At 40.4% G+C, this 20,946-nt stretch overlaps 1 protein-coding gene across 2 annotated transcripts in view; it reads left to right on the top strand.

The window, feature by feature from the left end:
- Positions 1 to 20,946, top strand: part of DOCK2 (dedicator of cytokinesis 2) — a 158,838-nt gene that overhangs the window by 112,480 nt on the left and 25,412 nt on the right. For both annotated transcript variants that reach the window (XM_063413581.1, XM_063413580.1), the window contains exons 31-35: positions 8,945 to 9,045; positions 9,144 to 9,202; positions 10,894 to 11,042; positions 16,265 to 16,350; positions 20,191 to 20,347. In XM_063413581.1, the coding sequence (XP_063269651.1) occupies positions 8,945 to 9,045; positions 9,144 to 9,202; positions 10,894 to 11,042; positions 16,265 to 16,350; positions 20,191 to 20,347 (552 nt within the window). The remainder of the gene's footprint in view (positions 1 to 8,944; positions 9,046 to 9,143; positions 9,203 to 10,893; positions 11,043 to 16,264; positions 16,351 to 20,190; positions 20,348 to 20,946) is intronic.

Here is a 20,946-nt window from a genome sequence, read left to right as displayed (position 1 = left end):
TTAGCACTTAGAATTTATTTTTGACTTGTAGGTCTATCTTCATCTATATTTTTTATTAGTTCTTTCTGTAGTATTTTAAAATCAGGGTTAGTTGGGCTTGTTCAGTATCATTCTGTGCAACTGAACTATTTCATTATGCATTTTACCATGTTTGACTTCCTTTAGATAAAAATGAAGATATCTGTAGTTTTCACATTAGTTAAATTGGTATTAAAATGTAAATACATTTTAGATTCCGAATTTGTCACTAAGTGCTGCCTGATCATGGTGTGTGAAGTTATTCTATTTCACCCTTTACATAAAGTTTAGGGCTTTATATTTTATTGTTCATCTCACATCTTTCAATCTGTTTTAAATTATTCCACTTGTGCTAAAAACTATTTGGGAATTGGTTTCTTGGTCCTCAACACCAAACCCCTTGGTCCCAAAGAGCTGCAGAGGAGCCACATAAGTGGCTACACAGGAAGAGTCTGAAAGACAGCAGTGAAAAGAAAGGTAAAAGATTCACACTCAGTTAGTGGCCACAAGTAGGAAATGTAGAGCTTTTGCCTGCTTTATTTCATTAAAAATGTTTTACCTTCAAAAGGTTTGCTTATACAAATGTTATACAAATGTGTAATGTTAAGATATTTGAATCACAATGAAAGATGTTTCTTCCAACCAACTTAAAATATGCATTTTTAGTAAATATTCCTGTTGGAAACTTTCAGGCCCTTGACATGTTTATGATATAATCTGTTTTAGGCTCTATCAGTTTATTAACAAGCAGTTTATAATCTGTTTTTTCTGTAACACTTGACCACTTTTTACTGCACCATGTGTCAGTAATTTTTAAAAGCAGAATTTTTTAAAGGCCTGAAAGACATCACCATGTGCAGGATACCAAAACCACACAGACTGTAAAGACTGGACCTGTCAAAGTTTTATTAAGGTGTGCACTGCCTTTTTCAAACCTGAAAGCAGCAGTTTGATCTGGAGCCTTTATTTCAGCTTTTCCCTGTGGCAATTCTGTGCCTTCCAAAGCCTTATCAAACAACAAAACAAAAGGGATGTTGTAGTTTAACACTGCACCTTGTAGTTCAAGGGGATGCATTAATGCTCTTTTATTTGTGACTTGTCAAATATCTGGAGGCTCTGAGTAAGGAAAACAATCTTATAGTAAATAAGTGGTGCCCTGTAAAGAATTGTAATTCCCCTATAATCTTTATGAGAGTTTAAAGTACAAATTAAGGTGTTAACCTTACTTTTTTTTTCATGAATAAAAGCTCTGCAGACCTTCTAAGAGTTCCCTAGATATATCTATTTAAAAAGTGGCTACTGGACTAATAAAGGTCTCAATAGTGCAAAGCACATTGTCTAATATCCTTAATTATAAATTTAAATTTTATTTCCCTATATATATATATATCTTGTATTAATATATCTTGGCTGAACAGTGGTTAACTCAAAGTAAATGAGAAACTCTTGTACTGTATAAAATAGTTCACCTTACAGTATAGCTGCTATTTAGCTGTGTTTCTATTATTTCTTTCAAAATTGAGAATGGGACAAAGAAACTTGCTTTTTCTATTTTGATTTGAGAGAAAATGTGGAAGTGTAACTTTCCTGTTTGTTAGGAGCTGCAGCTTGGTAATCACAGGGGCTGCTCGTTGCCATCTCCAGCCCCAGGAGCAAAGGCTGCCCCACACATCCCAACCCTCAGGAGTGTTTGGGGCAGGGCCCTGAGCCCCCTGCAGGAGGAGCTGAATGGGCTGGGGAGAACAGAGATGCAAATCAGTCAAAGTGTTATTTAAAATTAAAAAAATGCCACACCTTTAAGTTCTGTAAACAAGCTCATGATTTTTACTGTTTGCAGGGTGGTGTTTTCAGATCAGATTATTAAGAGTTGAAGCAAAGTCTTAATTAAAAGAAAAATTTGAAAAGCTATTTAAAGCACAGGGAAATAGATCTAAGGATTTTCACTTGGCTGAGTGGTTGCACTGCAAGAAATAGACAACCAAAGCAAAGAAAACAAGTCAACTGTGAAGCAACTGAGCATCTAAGAAAGTGTGGTTTAAATCTAGAGAAATGCAATGAAGACATTTTTGCTACTCTGGCTGAGCTTGTTAAATGGAGAAAAAAAAAGATTCCTGGCCTCTTTGTTGTTTGCAAAGCAAACTGCTTTTTTCATTTATTATGTGATTCAAGTAGAAGGGAAAGAGGTGTTACATTTAGGGCCTGGGGAAGGATGTGCTGTCTGATCAAGAGTGGGACCAGTCCTTGAGTCAAGAACTTGGCGTTGAATAAAGCCGTAGCTTCAGTGCTGAGGCTGTTGGATAGAGAGAAAACCCCAAAGTCCTGCCCAGCACAGCAGTGAAGGGCTGTTCAATTCCCTGCCTGAGCATGATCATCACTCAGATTCACCCTCCCGTTTTGGCAGGGAGCCCTTCCCTCATCCCACAGCTCTGACACCGACGTTGTCATTGCGCTGGGCAGGCAGCAAGGGCCACAGCGGGCTTGGCAATCTTTGGTCTTGCAAGTAAAAAAATCATCTGATAGCTGAGGTTTTGTGCCTGCTGGGTGAGGGGGTGGTTTTCCTCAGCTTGGGTTTTTTTCTGGATTGCACACAGAGTGCACAAGGGATGGTTTCAGTACATCAGTGGCACGCAGAGGTTGTGTCCTGCAGAGATTCTCCAGTGTCAGCACGCAGCAAAACTTAGCAGAATAAAATCAGGTCTGCCTGGAAGGCTTCTGTTATGGAATATTTACTGTTGTGCTGATAAAACAAAGCTGTTAGCTCCAGAGGAAATAATTTTACAGGAGAGAAGAGAGTGAAATTTCATTAAGTGATCGACCAAAAATAAACCATGAAGTAGGAGTGAAGGAGAGCTCCCAATATTCATGGTGCCTACAGTACAAACAGGGACAGAATCTTGCATAATGCATGATTCTGCATTCTTCAGTGCTGCACATAAACTGGAACATGAGGATTTAATGCACAGAAATCTGGAGTTTCAGCAGGAATTATTGGAATAGGTAAAACCCCTCAATATTTAGCAGTTTCTATTCTATTCATGTCCCTGAATTTGAAACAAGCTATTTTCTTGTATTTATGTTAGATATAAAGAGGTTATGTTAAATATCGAAGCAGGCTATCTAGAAAGGCAGGGAATATTTTCTCACTCCAAGATTCTGAAGGATGCTTCACCTGTCTGAAGCAGTTTAGCAGTTCAGCAGCTCTTGCCTTGGCAGGTGGAGCTGGAGCAGCTGAGCTGGCAGATCTCCCTCCAGGTACGTGTTCAGGGCTTGCAAGGAAAAGTCTGGAGGCTGCAACTGTAGAAAGCATTCCAACTTAAGACTCTGTATTCAGGTTACCTGTGGAGAGAATATAAGATATTGATATATTGAGATATATTGAGATATACTGAGATATATTGACGTATATTGGTGCCATGCAAGGAAAAAGGCAAGCAGGTCTGAGGTTAGACTTTCCCCTGAAGACCAAGACAGTCAATGTCTCATTGCTCATTTGACTTCCTTGCTGCATTTCATGTCAATAAAAGGTCCTGCCAGTGTGACTGCAAATTGCTTGTTTTTCTCTTTTCCATCTTTTCGTTTGTTTGCTCTCAAGAATATTTAAATCAATGTTCCCAAGGGTTCTCTTAGCTGATGGCAGAGCTGTCTTAGGCAGCTGGTGTCTGCACCTGCTGCACACACTTGTGCCCCCCAGTCAGGACATGTTAAGAGTTGTAAAATGTTGCTTTTATCTTCTTTTTTTTCTGCCAGAGTCGGGATTAAATGCACAAGATGTTGTTTCCTGTTCAGACTCAGATATTTATTAATTCTTATCTGTATTACAGTCTCACAAGCTGAGAGTTCTACAGCACTTCTGGCTAACAAACTAAAAATGGAGCCGTCTCTGTCTCTCTACAAGTCCCTTTAAGGATAAATTGTCCAATTAAGAAGTGACACCTAAATTTTTTTTACTTTTAACCCAATAACCAACCACCCATGGCCCGCAATGCGGATTTTTCTACCCAATTACAAAACACCACCCAGACCCATGAAGAAGAAGGCGGGAAAAAAAGGACTTAGCCTCAGCCCCAAATCCTCCATCTTGCTTTATATCTGTTATTCTATTCTAAAACCTTAAACTCTAAGTTTTCCACCATGTGATATTACACATTTCTATTCAAACTACACACCCATGATCCCAGTGCTGTCACTCAATTTTGGAAGCCTTCTCCACAGCCTCAGGTCAAATGCAGAGTTTTCTTGGAGGTCAGTGCCTGTCAGCACAGAAAGTCTGAAATTGTCAGTGCCCAAGGTTCCAACAGTAAGAGGATTTGTTGTGGGATGCCTTTGGTGTTTCCTTTTCTCTAGAAGTGGGGAGTGCTGCTGGTGTAGGGTTCATTATCAGCTTCTCCTGGTAAAGGCAAGGGAAATTCAGCCATGGCGTAACATCACTCTTAAAAGTTGTTGCAATGTTGCGATTTTTGCTGGTTTGTATCAAGTAGCAGTTAAGGATTTGCCAGTTTCAAATGCGAAGTTTGGACACCATCTCCAGACCAATGCTGTGCAGCTGGGCTCTTGCAGGACAGCAGAACAGCTACACCATCCAAAGGTGTAAATTCTGGGTTTAGGATGCAGGATCTGAGATGAGCTCTTCAGAAGAGGCTTAACAAACAAACAAAATTCTTAAATATTGTGGTATATGTTTTTAAACAAGTGTTCCCTGAAGATCAGCCTGGTGTCTTTGGTTTAGTTGTAACAAAACCTGTGATTTTCTGTACTCTTGCAATACATCCATGGTATCCTCAACAGCTGTCTGAGATGATGTTATCTGTGGTAAATAGGATGATCCCAGGACATTTGTGTTTCTGTTGGCAGCTGATGTCATTGCAGGGTGTCACCTCTGTCCAGGACAGAGCATTTTCACTCTGCTGTCACTGTCACCTCGTGGCTCCATCACCCTTGGTTTGGAGTCTCGCTCTGCACAGGAGGAGTTTCCAGGAGGGGAGGGAACACACCAGCCCTGGCAGTCCCCACCCTTGGTGCCGCTGGATCCTGGCCTGGCTTTTGTGCAGGATCCCTTCGGGAATGTCGCTGGCTGGAGATGGCAGAGCCTGAGACCCTCGGGGCAGGGCAGAGAACAAACCCAAACCATTCTGTCTGACACCCCTGAGGGCAGAGAACAAACCCAAACCATTCTGTCTGACACCCCTGGGGCAGGCAGAGAACAAACCCAAACCATTCTGTCTGACACCCTGGGACAGGGCAGAGAACAAACCCAAACCATTCTGTCTGACACCCCTGGGACAGGGCAGAGAACAAACCCAAACCATTCTGTCTGACACCCCTGAGGGCAGAGAACAAACCCAAACCATTCTGTCTGACACCCCTGAGGGCTGAGAACAAACCCGAACCATTCTGTCTGACATCCCCGGGGGCAGGGCAGAGAACAAACCCAAACCATTCTGTCTGACACCCTGGGACAGGGCAGAGAACAAACCCAAACCATTCTGTCTGACACCCCTGGGGCAGGCAGAGAACAAACCCAAACCATTCTGTTGTGCTGGGGCACAGCTGTTGTGGAGCCTCTGCTCTGGAAATGCAGCATTATTGATTCCTGCTCCTCCCTCCCTTCTCTCCATTAGCACTACATTTACAGGGCATTAGAAAGGATCATAATTCTGTATCTGTGCTGTTATAGAGATTATAATTCATATATTAATCACCTATGCCACAGAATTTTATTATAAAAGGCATAGTCTAAAATCTAACACCAGTCTGATTTGAAAGAAAATGCTTATTTTTTGTGTTTTCCTACCTTTCTTGCAAGAGCTATGCTCCACTAACAACTCAGCAGTAATGAAATGTATTTCAACATCTCAAACAGAATTGTGCAGCTTATTTTTTATGTTAAAATCTTCTTTTAGAAACCCCCAAATCAAAACCTTCAGTGCCTTACAAATACACAGGGGAAAAATACACACTGCAAAAAAGCTTTGTATGACAGTGACAGACATTGCAGAAACAATGCCGAGGTCAATAGGGAATGAAGCCATTGGGAAATTTAGGTAGAATTAACTATACTGGAAATATTAAAGTGTTATATTTTTATATATTATATATCATATTGTACAGCTGAAAAGTATCAAATTGCAGAGTTTGAAGTTGATATTTGATCCTTCTACCAGCAAATATCAGCTTTCAGAGGTGTGTGAAGGACGAGGCTGCAGCCTTTACTCCTGGATGACTTTTTAAGATAACTACAAAATCTCTTCTTTGTGAGATGGCTGCAAATTTCCTGCTAAATTAATTCCACATTTTCCAATTTGACAGATGTCCAAAACACCTTGGAATGTTATTGTGGAGTTAAGATAAAACAAAACGTGTCTCATAAGAATAATTTTTGTATTTTTAAAATCTGCTTCCATGTTATTTTACTTTGGAGAGAGACAAGTTTGTCTTGTAGAGTTTTAAAGTTAATTTTGGTGCTTAAAATCTTGGGAGTCCTTAATTTGAATATGCTATTGAAAGGGAAAGGATCCTATTTTTTCAGCCATTTTGGGGTACTCTGGGAATGGAAGGAAAAGTATTTTATAAATAAGGAGATTGAGTCTGTAGAATGTGGGTCTGACAAAGGTGGCACTGAACTTGGAGTTATTAAATGAAATAAGAGATAATTTAGGAATAAGCCTTCATATTTTTTCTGCACAATCTAGAAAAGTTTGAGAAATTTTCCATTTCACTGCTCTAATTGACACACAGAGTGTGTGCCCTGCACATCAATAAACACAGCTTCTCAAGGGGCTGGGAACTCCACACTGCTCAAAATAATCTCTTAAAATATTTGGTGAGATGATACAGATTTACACGTGGCCAGAGTGTAATGAGCCTCATGAAGATGTGTCACGTCTGAGGGTTGACCTGCAACCTCTCAGAGGGACTGAATAATATTGCCAGAGGGCTCCTTGGGTGTGCTTTGTAAAGCAAAGGTTTTAATAAATGGTAAAATAACAAATGATACTGAAATGAAAGAAAAGCCATGCTCAGGCATCAGAGAAGCATCTGACACCTGACTAAGACACCCCAGAAAAGCCCTGAGCACCTCTGTGCTCTTTTTTGAGTACTGAATGAAGCAGGAGGGTTCCTCTGGCTTGCTGTCAATAGAAACCAGCCCCACTTGTGAGGAGCAGGTAAAAAGCCCCACAGGTGCCTCTGTGCTGGCCCTGGGCCAGCCACAGTGAGCCATGAACAGAAAGTTCTGGTGCTTCTCTGCCTTAAAAGCCAGGGGTGAAACCAAAACTTCTTTCCTAAAATGGAAACATCTGTTGCAATTAGACATGAAATGAAGATGCTCAACTCCAGCAGGCAGAAGAACATCCAAAGGCTTTATTACAATTCCTTTCAGCCTTTTTATAACATGCTGTGCTAAAAGGCACATTGTTGATTCACAGGATGGACACCTCTCTCCATTGGTTAAGAAACACAAACAACACCTGGAAGAGAGGTTGCTATGAGAAAGGAATATTGTTTACCCAGAAATGTTATGGGAAGACAAGCTATTTACACAAAGCTGCTGGAGAAAGGAGAAACTGCTGAAAACTTTCTCTTGGGAAAGCCAGCAATTTTCAGGCTTCAGAAAATTTGGCCTACAAACACCCATCAAGATGGAGGGCATCACTACAGTGAGAGAGTAAAATGGGCCTTTCAGGGCATAAACAACATTTGTCCTGATGAGCAAGGCTCTGGGGTGGCTGCAGAGCTGAGCTGGGGTGTGAGCAGCAGGGCCAGCAGTGCTCACAGACACACACTGAGCCCTCCCAGGCTCTGAAAGGAGCAGCTCTGCTGGGCACAGCCTTGGCTGGGCCTCCAGGGCAGGAATAAATTAACAGCAGGGTTATCTACAAATTCAAGAGGATGTCTGAGAATTGTATTTATTGGGGAAATGTCTGTGGTTCTGGCTGTGGTTTTGTGTGTTGGGATCTGCTTTTCCTCATTATTTGCACACCAGACTATTGCAGGCTACAAAGTGCAGAGGGTACTTAAGTTGGAACATTTATTTAGTGTGGGTTCCCAACTCAGGCTTGTATTGCACCATAGAAAATGAAGAGATCTGTCCCAGGTTCTGTTCCATCCTTTGAATCACCACTGAACACATTTCCCATTGCCTTCAGCTCTCCCATTGAGCCCTACCACTGGTTTGAGCTACAGCTGCATTTTTAAGTGTTTAAAGCTGCTGCTGGCTGCCTAAAAGCTTCTGAAAATTGTATTTCCTTCCTTAAATGTGTGTTTCCTAGGGAAGTTTCTCTTTTCCCTTTCCATTTCTAGTGTGTGAGAAGTGCTTGTTTTTGGCTGTCAGTAGAACAGAGTTTGCCTTCAGGAGTGAAGGGTTGTGCACTGCAAGCACAGAGGCTTTTTGTCTGCTTCAAGTACAGCCTCAGTACTATCAGCTGTTATTTAGGGATGTATTTTGTCCTTCTTTCATGTGGAGAGCTCTTCACAAATTACACTGGAATTTCATACAAATGGTTGTTGAATCAGGATCTGAAGAGGAACCAGGAGATGCCTTTAGAAGTGGTGCTCAAATGCAGTGTAATTACACTGGTGCCTTTAGCTCCAGTTTGTTAAGATCCACCAGTATGTAACATGTTCCCCCAGTCCTGCTTTGGTTCAGGGTTTGATGTTGTTGGCTAATGAATCTCTTGTGAATCTTTTTTTAGCAGTATTTATTCAGCTGCTCTGTTATTAAGAGCAAATGTCTAGTAGTGGTTATTAAAATTCATCTTTTTGCTTTTCTGCTAATTGCATAATACTAATGATGTACATCTCTGCATAATATAAAAATCTCATATTGCTTGCATCATTTGGTTTCATAAATTATTCTACATTATGCATCATTTAATATTATTCCTGCTTTCCTCAAAATTATTATAATTTCCTTATATTCAATTTACAGCTGTGGAACAACTATTTTCATTTGGCTGTGGCTTTTATAACCCAAGATTCACTACAGCTGGAAAACTTTTCCCATGCAAAATACAACAAAATCCAGAACAAGTAAGCGAAATATATCCTTTAGCTTATATCTTTAATTTTGTAGTAAAATGCTAAAAAAGGTAATGATAAAAACACCTTCCATATTCCTTTCCTCCCAGATATGGAGATATGAGACGTTTAATTGGCTTTGCTATCCGTGACATGTGGTACAAACTTGGTGAGTAGCAAACTGAGCTTCACTGCAACTGAATCTGTCACCTTATGTTTGTTCCATTGAAAAATATCTGACATGAAGTGCTTTTGTAAATATTTCTGCTATTTGAACTTAAAATGTGTTTTCACTCCTGTGATTAAGCTTGGAGCCGACATGAGATATGGTTGGACCACTGCCAGATTTTTATTGAAAAGAGAACTCACAACTTCTCTCAGATTTCAAACATGACTGAAATCAGATTTCAGAACCTTATTTTGCAGGATTGAGGTTTGATGAATTTTCCCTGGGAGGGTTATTGCTCATCCTGGACCTATGGTTCTGCAAATTAGGAGACTCAGATTTGGAATCTGTTTGGATTAAAATTCCAAAAAAGTTTTTACATTTGTCATCCAGCCAGGTTCTGCTGCTCCTCCTTGGAGCGTTTCTCATTCACTCCTTTGGGATCATTTCTTATTAACTGAATTTAGGTAGACTATTCATTTTATGTTGGAAAATTTTTGTGTGGAATTTGTATTAAAAATTTACACAGCACTCATCAGAGAGGAACATCAGGCTCAGAACACTCCTTAGTTTGGAACAAGTCTCACATTTGTTGAAGAGAACATTTTTGGCTCCTTGCAAGCTTCAGGCAGTGCTGGCACTCTCACAGCTCCTTGGGTTTGCTGCTCTCTGCTCCCTTTCTCAGGGCAGTGTTTGAGCCACACCTGGGACCTGGCTGTAGGAATGGGGTAAAAAGCTGCCCTGTCATTTCTTCTAAGTGCAGCTAAAAAGCAATTTGCAAGTTCCCATATGAAGCTATTTTGAAAATAAGAAGTTCCTTTAACACAACAATCTATTCTGAGGGTGAAAAATAAGTGTACCTGTAAAAACATGGGATTTGTCCCATGAGAATCAGTAAAGAAAATATGTAAACAATTCAAGAACAGATGGATTTGGTGGACAAGTAAAATATCTTTCACTAACCACTAGAATAATTAGCAAGAAAGCTATTAATCAATTAGAAGTTGCCCCTGAGGTTTGTAAAAGCTGTATAAAAGACAGCATGGGGCCATAATAAATAGTTTTCTGAAGAGATTCTATCATGTCGTGTTCGCCCTAACAATACCTGGTTGGTTTTTGGCAGAATTTTTGGGGTGTTTGTTGGCAGCTGATGTAACCGTGGTGCTGCAAGGTAATTCCATGTGGGTTTAGCAGCTGAGTTCTGTGGATGGTGTTTCTGTTCCTGGTGCTGATTTTGATGCATTGGTTGGTTTGAGTCTCTGTTGCAATGTCTAATTTTGTTCAGAAGGCCAGTGATGGTTTTTTCCTTCACAGAAAGGTTACCCCGTGTGACATTGCTGTGTTGTGCTCTCCTGCTGGTAGAATTTGGGAGGTTCTTAGGGTAATTTATTACTTTCTACTCTAAATATTTATGAGGAGATGTCAAAAACTGAAAAACTGAATTCTTCACTGAAAAGATCAACTCCTCTGGCACTCCTGCTTATTCCTGGCACTGCGTTCTGCCACCTTAGAAGGAGACAGTATCCATTCACATGCCCTCAACTTTTAAGAAACACAGAGAAGTGACTGAGCTGCAAGATTTGACCAACACAGATGGCTTAAACACTCCTTTAAATGATTGCAGCTCCTAAATGTCTTCCTAAAATATTTGGTTTGCTCCTCAAATATTCAAATATTTTTTGGTTTTGTTTCAGGCCAGAATAAAATTTGCTTTATTCCGGGGATGGTTGGGCCCATCTTGGAAATGACCCTTATTCCAGAGGTTGAACTACGAAAAGCCACGATCCCAATTTTCTTTGACATGATGCTGTGTGAATATCAGAGGACAGGAGAATTCAAAAAGGTAATTACAAATGCTCTGAAAATGCATTTAACTGTCATGTGCTCAGTATTTCTGGTAAGTGTTTGCCAAGTGAGCTTTTCTGCTTGCACAAAGTGAAATCCCAAATAGTAAGAACCAAAGAAACAGCAAGTGGAGGATCTCCAGAGTGACTTAGTTGGACACAGGCAAAACTTGTGGCAATGACAGCAAGAAATAGATGGAATAGCAAAGAAGGGCCCAGGGAGACCACAGGATCTTAATCCAAATTTTGAGGATTTCACTGAAAAAGGTTCTGAGCAGCAAGACTTACATTGAAGTCAGCCCTTCATTGAGTAGGAGATAGAATTAAATTACCTCAAGGGATCCTCTTATTCTAAATATTCTAAATATTTCCTTATCCCCCTTCCTTGTAACACAGATATTGGTGAGCCAAAACTTCCAGGTTTTAATACATAGTATCTGACAGGAGTAGCAGTGAATAGTTAATTATATGTTATCAGATTTATCAGGAAACTGTAACTTTTCTAAATGTTTATTGTGAGAAAAAACAATCACTGCGAAGAACTGAAATTTCTGGGATGTTTTTAGCAGTCATTTTGAAAAGGAAAAAGAATTTTTAAGTCTATGAAATATTTTTGATTGATGGAATAGAAATTGTGATGGTGGGGCAGGGCACTGGAGATTGTAATCTAAATTTCCTGCTGTGTCTGCCTGGGCAGTGGAATATCCCTGCCTGACATCTCCATTCTCCTCGAGCTCTTTGGGCATGGACTCACCACTCTGTGTTTGCACACTGCCTCCCACAGTAAATTATAAACAGGATATTCGGCTTTGTAGTTACACAAATAATTAATTCAGAACAGTCTGTGTAAGCAAAAATGACAAACTAAAAGGCCTCATTTTAGACACATGTAAATATAAATATCTTGTATACCCAGCTATGTTTAATACTTTAAATCATTTGGGGCATTTCTGTGTCAATGAAGTGTGGAACAAATGAGCAGATGGAATTTCCATTTTGGTCTGTATTCCACAGTGCAAAGCTTTTGGTTCAAGGCCAAGATTAAAACCCACTTTGTTTCTGTGCATCTGTTCCCTCTGTGTCCTGATAGTCCTATATTTGCCTCCTTAAAAAATATTTTCCTGCTCATGGCTTATACCTCCACTCCTGGGAGAGACACACAGATCTGTACAGCCCAGGAATCCTGAGAGCTCATCACTCATCCTGCCTGATTAACAGGAGCAGCAGCTTGGGAGCCTGGGAGAGGCCAGGCACTCCTGTGCCACTGAATCACTTCTCCTGCCATAAAAATAAGTTTCAGGTGGTATTTTACAGTGCCAAGGAACAAGGACATCGGGTTTATTGCAGCTTAAGGAGGAGGGAGAGTTTTCATCAGATGGTGCAAAAACTATTTCATAATTGAGCAGCTGAGTCTCATTGGACTCTAATGTTCTGCTTTAGGAATTGTGATCATTTGCTCATCAGGAATCACGGGGTTTATCCTCTCCTTTGCCATGGATGCAGTAATTAAGATTAAAAACTTGCCTCTGTAAGCTTAGCCATTCTGGGAAATTTTTTTACAATACATATTTTAAAGGTTGAAGAAAGGCACATTAAATTTTATGTTTTAAAATTATTCCTACCTTAATTTAAAAGAGCAAATAAGTAAAATGAATGGATAATTGTTGGAGGCACAAACACATAAACTCCAGGTTTTGGTAGTGGGCAATTTTCATTTGCAAATTGACATTTAGTAGTATAAAGGATGTTTTTTAAAAGCTTCAATATAAAATTTTGAGAATGACAACATGTTATTTCAAGAGTGCCTGGGGCACTCAGGAGCCCAGAGTGACATTCACTTAAAACATAATTTTGTGGAACTTTAAAAATAAATAATTTATTTTTAATCTAATCTTCTCTAATGAGAGAAGAGGGGGGAAAAAAGCACAGACAGAAACATCTTTACGAGCTGAGCCTGTACCAGCACAGGAACCAGAGCCTGTCTGGTACCTCCCACACGATTTAATAACCTTTCCCAACAATCCTGTCTCTGTTAGCCTGCCCTGCTGCTGTGCTGGGCCAGGGCTCTGTTCTGGGGGCACAGGGGGTGTGCTGGGGCTGGGGCTGTGTCCTGCTGTAAGCACACAACACACAGGCAGTAAGGATATAAAGTCGTTTAAATTCATCAAGCAAGAATTTAATTTTATTTAGCTATTTCTAGTAAATCATCTAATCCCAGAGAAAACAAAACTCCACCTGTGGTTGTCTCAAGAATGAATTGCTCTACAAATATATTTAATGGCTTGGAATCTGTATGTAGGTGTAGGACACAGTAAGACATTTTCTTACCATCCTTTCTTCTACTTTGTACATGTAATTTCCATTCACCCAGAGCAGTGTTACATAAGCTCGTAATTTTAACTCTAATTGAAGATGTAGAGAGGGAGCCATTAATATCTACTAATTTTAGCTATCAAGGCTCTGCCTATCAAGAGCTCAGAGAGCTGGGAATCTTGGAAAACCAATTTATTCATCTCTCAGTGTCTGTGGATAGACTTAGTCCTGTAAATGGATCCCTTTCTCCTTCAAATAAAAAGACAAGCTCATTGCTCATGTGTTGGACACACTGGATTTAAAAAGTCCCATCCTCCACATGCTGATAACACACCTTTCCTTTCCTTGAAAGATCAGGCTGTGCATTTCAGTAAGACTTCCCAGAGGAAGACACATCTTCAAGGGACCTCATCCTGCTTGTTCTAACTGTGATCTGAGGCAAGGAGTTAGAAAATGCTTGCTTAAACAAACAAACAAACAAACCAACCAGGAAAATTAGCACTTTGCAGAGTAAATGAAAATATCATTTAAATAAACATGGATTTGAGTTACATTGCAGATTTAACTTGGCTTAGGAAAGATTAAGTCATCTGTGTTTATATTTTTGTTCAAATAAATCATTCTGTTTGTGTTTGGTATTTTCAGTTTAGTATCTCTCGTGGGTTCTGCCAATTGCTGGAGCCATCTGGGGAAGTTTTCTGTGTTTGCTTTCCTTCCTGACTGCTGTGGGGCCGTGTCAGAAATCAGTGCTGGCTGCTGCTGAGTGTTTGGCATTCCAGGCTCGTTGTTAAAGGACAGACACTGATTCTGTGGCACTGTCCTGTTGTCCTGAGGTGACAGAGAGGGACTGAGGTGTCCTCAGAAGCTCCTCTGGCACAGGAGATTCACCTGCTGTACACAGCCACATCTCTTTCTCTCAGCTCTTGAAATCTTGCCATGTGTGAGGGTTTCAGAAGGATGTGATCTCAGCAGCAGAGGCTGAGTTTGGAGAGCCTGTTGCTCCAGAGAGATCCATGTGAAAACGCGGATGTGTTTGGTGCTTTGGTATCCAGGTGTGCCTGAGCTGGGAGACTCCTTGGGTCTGTTAGAGAAACAGGTGGATTTAAAGCTAAACTGGGGCCAGTGACAATTAGGCACCCTCTGTTTAAGTGAGAGGAGAAAGACGCTTTCCAGAGCTTAATTTTCTTGCACAGAAACATTAAAACTGTATTCTATATTTCTGCCAACTTTTTTATTTGTTTTGAGCCAAGCAACTGATTTTCTTCTCTTCTTGCAGCTTGTTGAGAAACTGCAGGAAAGATGCTTAGGAAGAGTTTTTTTGTTCAGATCCAGCAATGTGAAATTATTGCCTCTTTGAGAACTAATCAATTCTCTACCTGCTGAATAAGTACTGGGAAGAATTTAAGAGGTGGATTTAACTGATGCTTGCACTATGTTCACAGATATGTCTTACTGCAGTAAGCCCACAGAAAATGGCTGGATTGGATGTTTTTGCTCAATATTTCCTTGTCCTGGAACTGCCATGCACCTGTGTTACCCACATTAGATACTAACACACATCCTGCTTGCACATCAAAATTAATTCGGAGCCCTTTATACTTCTATTTCAGCCAGGATGAGACAGAGTAATTTTATTTTTTTTCTGTTAAGCCATTTTTCAATAACTCTTTATTCCCTAACATTACCATAGTATGTACTGTTCAACAGGCAGTCTTTCATTTGTATTCTAATTACAGAGAAAGAATTAATATTGCAAATAACAAAGTGGTGGAAATGGCTCCTTCCTCCTGCCCCCTTCCAGAGCAGAGTGTACCTGCTCTGAGCCCAGGTTTTGCTCTTGGTGTGAGCACTGGAGAAGTTTGGATGTTCAAGATGCTGTTTCAAAGCTCCTTGGAAGAAGCAGCAGCCACTTCAGTTTCTTTCTCCAGAGCACTCTATAGGATCAGGGTGGCCAATACAGAACTGGAGGAAAGAAGGGAAAGTTTGGCCTTTGTTCTTGAAAAATGATGAATCATTTTTTTGGGTGGAGAGGTTGAATCACGACCTACTTGAAGGAAGTACATCTAGTAACATATTTTTCATTTAGAATGTCATGTTCTTTAAAACTGAGGAAATTCTAAAAACACATCTGAAGAGATGTGTGACCTGCTTGGGGCTCTAAAAGGAAGGAATGTTTCCCTCTGTGTAGCCCTGCCTTGGCTTCTTCAGCTCAGAGCTGGATGTTTTGATGAGGATATATTGAAATAAGGTAAAATATTTTGCATTGCAGTTATCTGAAAGTACCATATCTGAAATACTACTGTAATTCTTTGTACCATGAGAGGCTTCCGTGTCTCTGATGGGATGATCTGGATCCCAGCCTGCCAAAGCTCTCAATTACACAGAAACACTCCAGGGAGAAACAGAATTATTCATGTACTGACAATTGTGTGAAATTTTGTATCAAAGGAGAACGTGAAAGCTTGCTGCATTAGCACAGTAATAAATTCTGTCATTTTTACAGTGGTTTTAATAATTAGATCTGTGTAAAGCAACCAAGCTTTCTTTAAATGTAGGTCTCCACTAATGCTCTCCCTGTGCCTCCTGATGTGTTAATGACTTGTCAAGAACCTGAGGCAGCTCTTTCCTACCTTCTGAACAGGGTGCACTTGTCTGCATGAGGACAAAGACTGTCTGTAGCTGTAACAGACTCTGAGCTTGTGGCTCACATGCCCAGTGCAGGGGAAGCCTGGTGAGAATCTCTGTCCAGGCTTTCAGCCGTGCTAAAAGCTCAGACCAGAATATGCCCAAGCACTGAACCTTTGGGAATATGTGACATAATTATACAAAGGTACATTTTGGATGCCGTGTTGAAGTGTGTTGACCTCTGGATAGCTGCTCAGTGTTTTGATTTTTCTTTCTTTATTAGTTTGAAAATGAAATAATTTTGAAGTTGGATCATGAGGTGGAAGGAGGACGAGGGGATGAACACTACATGCAGTTGTTCGAGTCCATGTAAGTAGTGCATGAGAATAAATAGAACAAATGTCTTCAGGATGTGCTTCTGTCTTATTGTTCCCAGTCCTCAGGTTGGTAACCTTACCTGAAATAGAACCATAGCAACTTTTTTCATGAAGGGACTGGAAATACCATAGTGCTTCACTACAACTGGTTTGCATTGCAGTTCTGCTCATTGAAATTATTTTCCTTGTTGCTTTTCATTGTTTTGTGCTTCAGATAAATTATGAAGTTATAGCTAACCTGCATTTTTACATGTCTAGATTGGGCTCCAAGAGGTTATTCAGACAACTCTGAATTTAAATAAGGCTTTGTGATGTCATGTGCATGTTTTACTTCCTCAAAGCCTGCTATCAAATATGGGTTGTGTTTCTGGGTAGAGGTAGCAGTCTTTGAAAAGTCACATCTCTCATCAGATGAACCATGAAAGCTTTGGGTACATGCACAGGGGACATAAAGAATCATTTATTCTGATTCTTTTTGCAGCAGCTTTTATCCAATTTGAATGTTGCTGTCTAGTTTCCTTCAGGATTTCCCTTAGGGTAAACAACCCCAGTATTTCAGTTTATCATATGGAATGTTTTCTGGACGTTCCTATCATGTCTCCTTCTAGTTTGACATATTACATTGCCTTAAAGCTGGAGAGAGAATTCAAATTGAGACTTTATCTATGCAAAAAGCAAAGCTTCCCTCAGATCTCGTGTATGTGACTCTTTGAAGTTCACTCTTTCTGAGCTGTGTAACATTTGCTTGCCTTGTTTGCACTCTGCTCTTTCATTCCAGTGCTTTTCTTGGGAAGTGGCACTATCCAGTTAAGCCCCATCTTTCAGCAGGGCAGTCAAGGAGTGTCATCAATCACAGCACAGCTTTTGATCTCCTGCCTTTGCAAGGCCCCCTTCTTGCTCTGACATATCTGGGTTTTCCCCTTGGTACTGTCCCACTTTCTAGAAGGCCTCAAGTTCAAAGTTTCCACATTTCTAAAGATGACAATTCAACTTATCTCCATATTTTGTTGAATGACACAAGTCAGTCATTGTAGAGAGTTGAAGCAGAGGTGACCTGCCTGTGGTAGGACCTGTTCTCTCAGTTGGTTTGGTTTAAGTCTTTCTACATTTACACCTTTCAAAACAGGGATTTCAACTCTCTGTCCCCAGCTCCTTGTTCCAACTGGAAGGAGACCCAGTTAAATTTGCCTCCACATTTATTCATTTGGTCACTTTTTCACCTGCTGGTCTCCTATAACTCTCTGTTCTCCTGCACAGCTCCAGATGTCACCTAAAATCAGATATTTAGCAGCACTCAGTGACTGCTGTGTTGCTGCTCACCTCTGCAACCAACATTTGCCCATGCTGGTGGGTGGTGGGAACTTCTCCATGCCATGTTTATTATAACAATAAATTCACAAGTTCAGCAGAAGTTTAATTAAGCACTGCCCTGCATTTGTCCCTAGACCTAAAGGTGAGTGTGGCCCACGAGGGGTTGTGACCTGTCCTAGACAGCGCCCAGGGGAAGCTGGGGTGATGTGGGACAGGGACAGGTTCTTCTCAACAGCAGAGTAGACAAGGCTGCCCTGCCTGGGGAAATGCAGGAGAATCAGTGCAGCTCCATGAACACAAGTTGTGCCATGCCACTTGTCCTCGGGCTCAGAAAATGAGTTCTGGCATGTTTTAGTTCCTAACACAAGCACAATGGGAAATGGCACTTGGCAGCTTTCCAGTTCCCCATCATTGCAGTGGCCCACGCTATGCAGTTGTTTTTCTCCAGCTTTATTGCAAATATTTTTTTATTTAAATTTTTCTATTTTTTTCAAGCGCTGTTTAAAGATTCAAAGGTTTCTTGCTCCCTCCTGGGGGTAAAAAAATCTTCTGAAGTTTTTTGGTCCTTTTTATTGGGATTACTGTATAAAGCTGAGCAATACAACTTTTTGAATCTTCTCTCAAGAGACAGGAATAATTCTCTCCTGATCTTTTTGTAGTTCTTTATGTGGACTCTGCTTCACCTTTCTTTACTGACTGGAGTTATGTACTTCGTGCTGGGTGAGACCCAGCACTAGCTTGTGGTTTATGTCAATGTTTTTCTGCTTGTATTGGGAAGAAATGTGATGTCTTGGTGCCTCAGGTTCATTGTGCAGTCAGGGAACGTCCACAGCTCTGCCTTGTTTGCTGTTACTCCAAGGGAACCTGTGACAGAAATCCATAACAGTCACTTGAATGGTGGCTGTGTTTTCCTTCATTAGTGGCTCACACTGTTTCTGATACTTGTAGATGTAAAATAACATCATTTTCCTCCATAATATTCCATGCGTTTTTGAGGCTTTCTTACTTTCCCACAAATGTGTTTTAATGTGCTCCAGCCTTTTCTGTCACTGTCAGCTCTTCAGCCCCTTTAGTGTTTCCATTCCATTTGCAGTGTATTTTATAAGCCATGTGTCAGTTACTGATTTAAATGTTTCAGTTTCAGACCAGTCAGACAAGAGCAATTGGAGTATTCTGGTTTTATTTGCTGGCCTCTGTCCCTTGTATCTTATACAATACAAGTGTTCTTTCAGACATTCACTTACACGTTCTGTCTCTGTCAGGACTCCACTGGAGCTGCAGAATCCAAGAAAAAAAACTTTAGATGCTTTTACTTTGCTTGAGTTGGAACTTTATTCTGGGGTATTGTGCAGAGGTTCCATTCCAGGCCAGAGCTTCCAGGATTTCTTTGCAATTGAAGTCAATATGAATATGTATTTCTGAAGATTCAAATAATTATGAGTTTTAAAAATGGTTTGCTATTAATTAAAACAGTATAGTTTTAATTAGAGTTTAGAACTATGGTGCCTAAAGATTACTAATAATTCTTTTTTTTTACCTGGGTGTCTGGAAAACAATGATGTAGAGCTCAATTGATAATTGAGCCCTCAGACGTCAGAACCTTCCCAGCTACCATCACAAGGACTGCCTTGGAGATAATTAACTGCATCTCTACCTGACCCGATGCTTGTACCTATAACTACATATGTGAAAATATATGTATGGATGTGTGTATATAAATATATATATTACATATAAAAACTGATGTTTGTCAGAGTGGATCCAAATGGAAAACCAGAATGTTAAGTAGAGGAAACAAAAGAAAAGCAAAGAAAAAAATAATTTCTCTTAAGCAAAGAAAGAAAATACTCCTTAACGAGATGCAGGTAATCACTTAATGATTAAACAGTTAAATGTTGAAAACAAAGCTCTGACAGTAAAGCGAAATCACTACTCCTAAATCACTTCAGCACTTTTTAGAATAAATATATGCTTATGTTTTGTTAATGTAAATTGAAATTGATGATGCCAAAGTATAAAATTCCCATTCCTGTATTTTAATCAGAAGAGATCAAGCTGCTCTTTTCAATCTGCAGAAAGTTGATCTGATTTGCTTTTTTCTCAAAGTAACATCACTCTAGTGATGCCTTTTTGAGCTAAAATTGTAATTTTTGTTCATTTGAACTTTCATTCACATGTAACAGTACAAAGAGAAGGAAAGAATTTTTGCATTTTATGCTGGGGGAAGGAAAGTGCAGTGTTTATTGCAATAGTGTGACATTTCAGAGACTTGAGTTTGTGATAGCACAGATGCAGATTTCTCTGTCCTGAAGTTGTGGGTACACCCTTGAATTCAAAGTAGTTTTCAGACAGGAAAAGTGAATGTTTCTTTTATTTTTTTTCCATTTGATTTATATGCCATCTGTAGTCTGAATATCTAAATTACCAACTCACAGAGGGAATTTCCAGTGCATTCTGCAGTTGATTTAGGCCTAATTCAGTATTTGCCATCAGGATTGTACCAACATCTCTGCATTTGCAGCCTTACAGAGTGTGCCAAGCAGCACCCTGGCATTTGCAGCCTGGTGGAAAGCTTTGTGAGCCTGGTGAGGGGGCTCCTGGAGAGGCTGCTGGATTACCGCGCCGTGATGAGCGACGAGAGCAAGGACAACCGCATGAGCTGCACCGTCAACCTGCTGGTACGTGCTCTCCTGGCCTCTGGGCTCAGGAGGGGAGAGGTCAGAATCCATTTATTAACCATGAAGCTAAATCTTCCTTCAGGCAGGAGTGGGTGACAATGTTCTGTAGTGACTCTGGGGCAAGAGATTTTTATATTCCTTTGCACGGATGTATGCATAAGTGTGAAACGTTCACCCATTTGCTTTGCTGGGTTTGGATGTTTTATCCACTTTGGTTCTGTGGATAAATAAGGAAGTTGGCTGCTCACATGCCTGCACCATTGACAGGCTTAATGGGACAGTGGGTTCTGGACAGTCAAGCTGTGATGAGGAACTGGCCCACTTGCTGCTTCAGTATCTCAATAGTTACAAATTTCAAATGTGGGCAGGAAACCTGCAAGGCACCCTTCAGTTGGGTGCCAAGAGGTTTCAGGCTCTGCTCTTGTCCTGGGCCACTCTGTCTTCTTTTCTATTCCTGTTTGGTAATGAGGATATCACATAGAGGGATCCTTCCAGCAGGAAATTCCTCAAAGCTGAGGAGGAACCTCTGCCACCTTTGAAGTATTGCGCTCACACACTGTTCCTCAAAAACCACTCTGCAATGTGGTGTACATTTCTGC

This window comes from Prinia subflava, chromosome 16, assembly GCF_021018805.1.
Source record: "Prinia subflava isolate CZ2003 ecotype Zambia chromosome 16, Cam_Psub_1.2, whole genome shotgun sequence".
Taxonomy (NCBI): Eukaryota; Metazoa; Chordata; class Aves; order Passeriformes; family Cisticolidae; genus Prinia; species Prinia subflava.
This window is presented reverse-complemented; position numbering and strand designations above follow the sequence as displayed.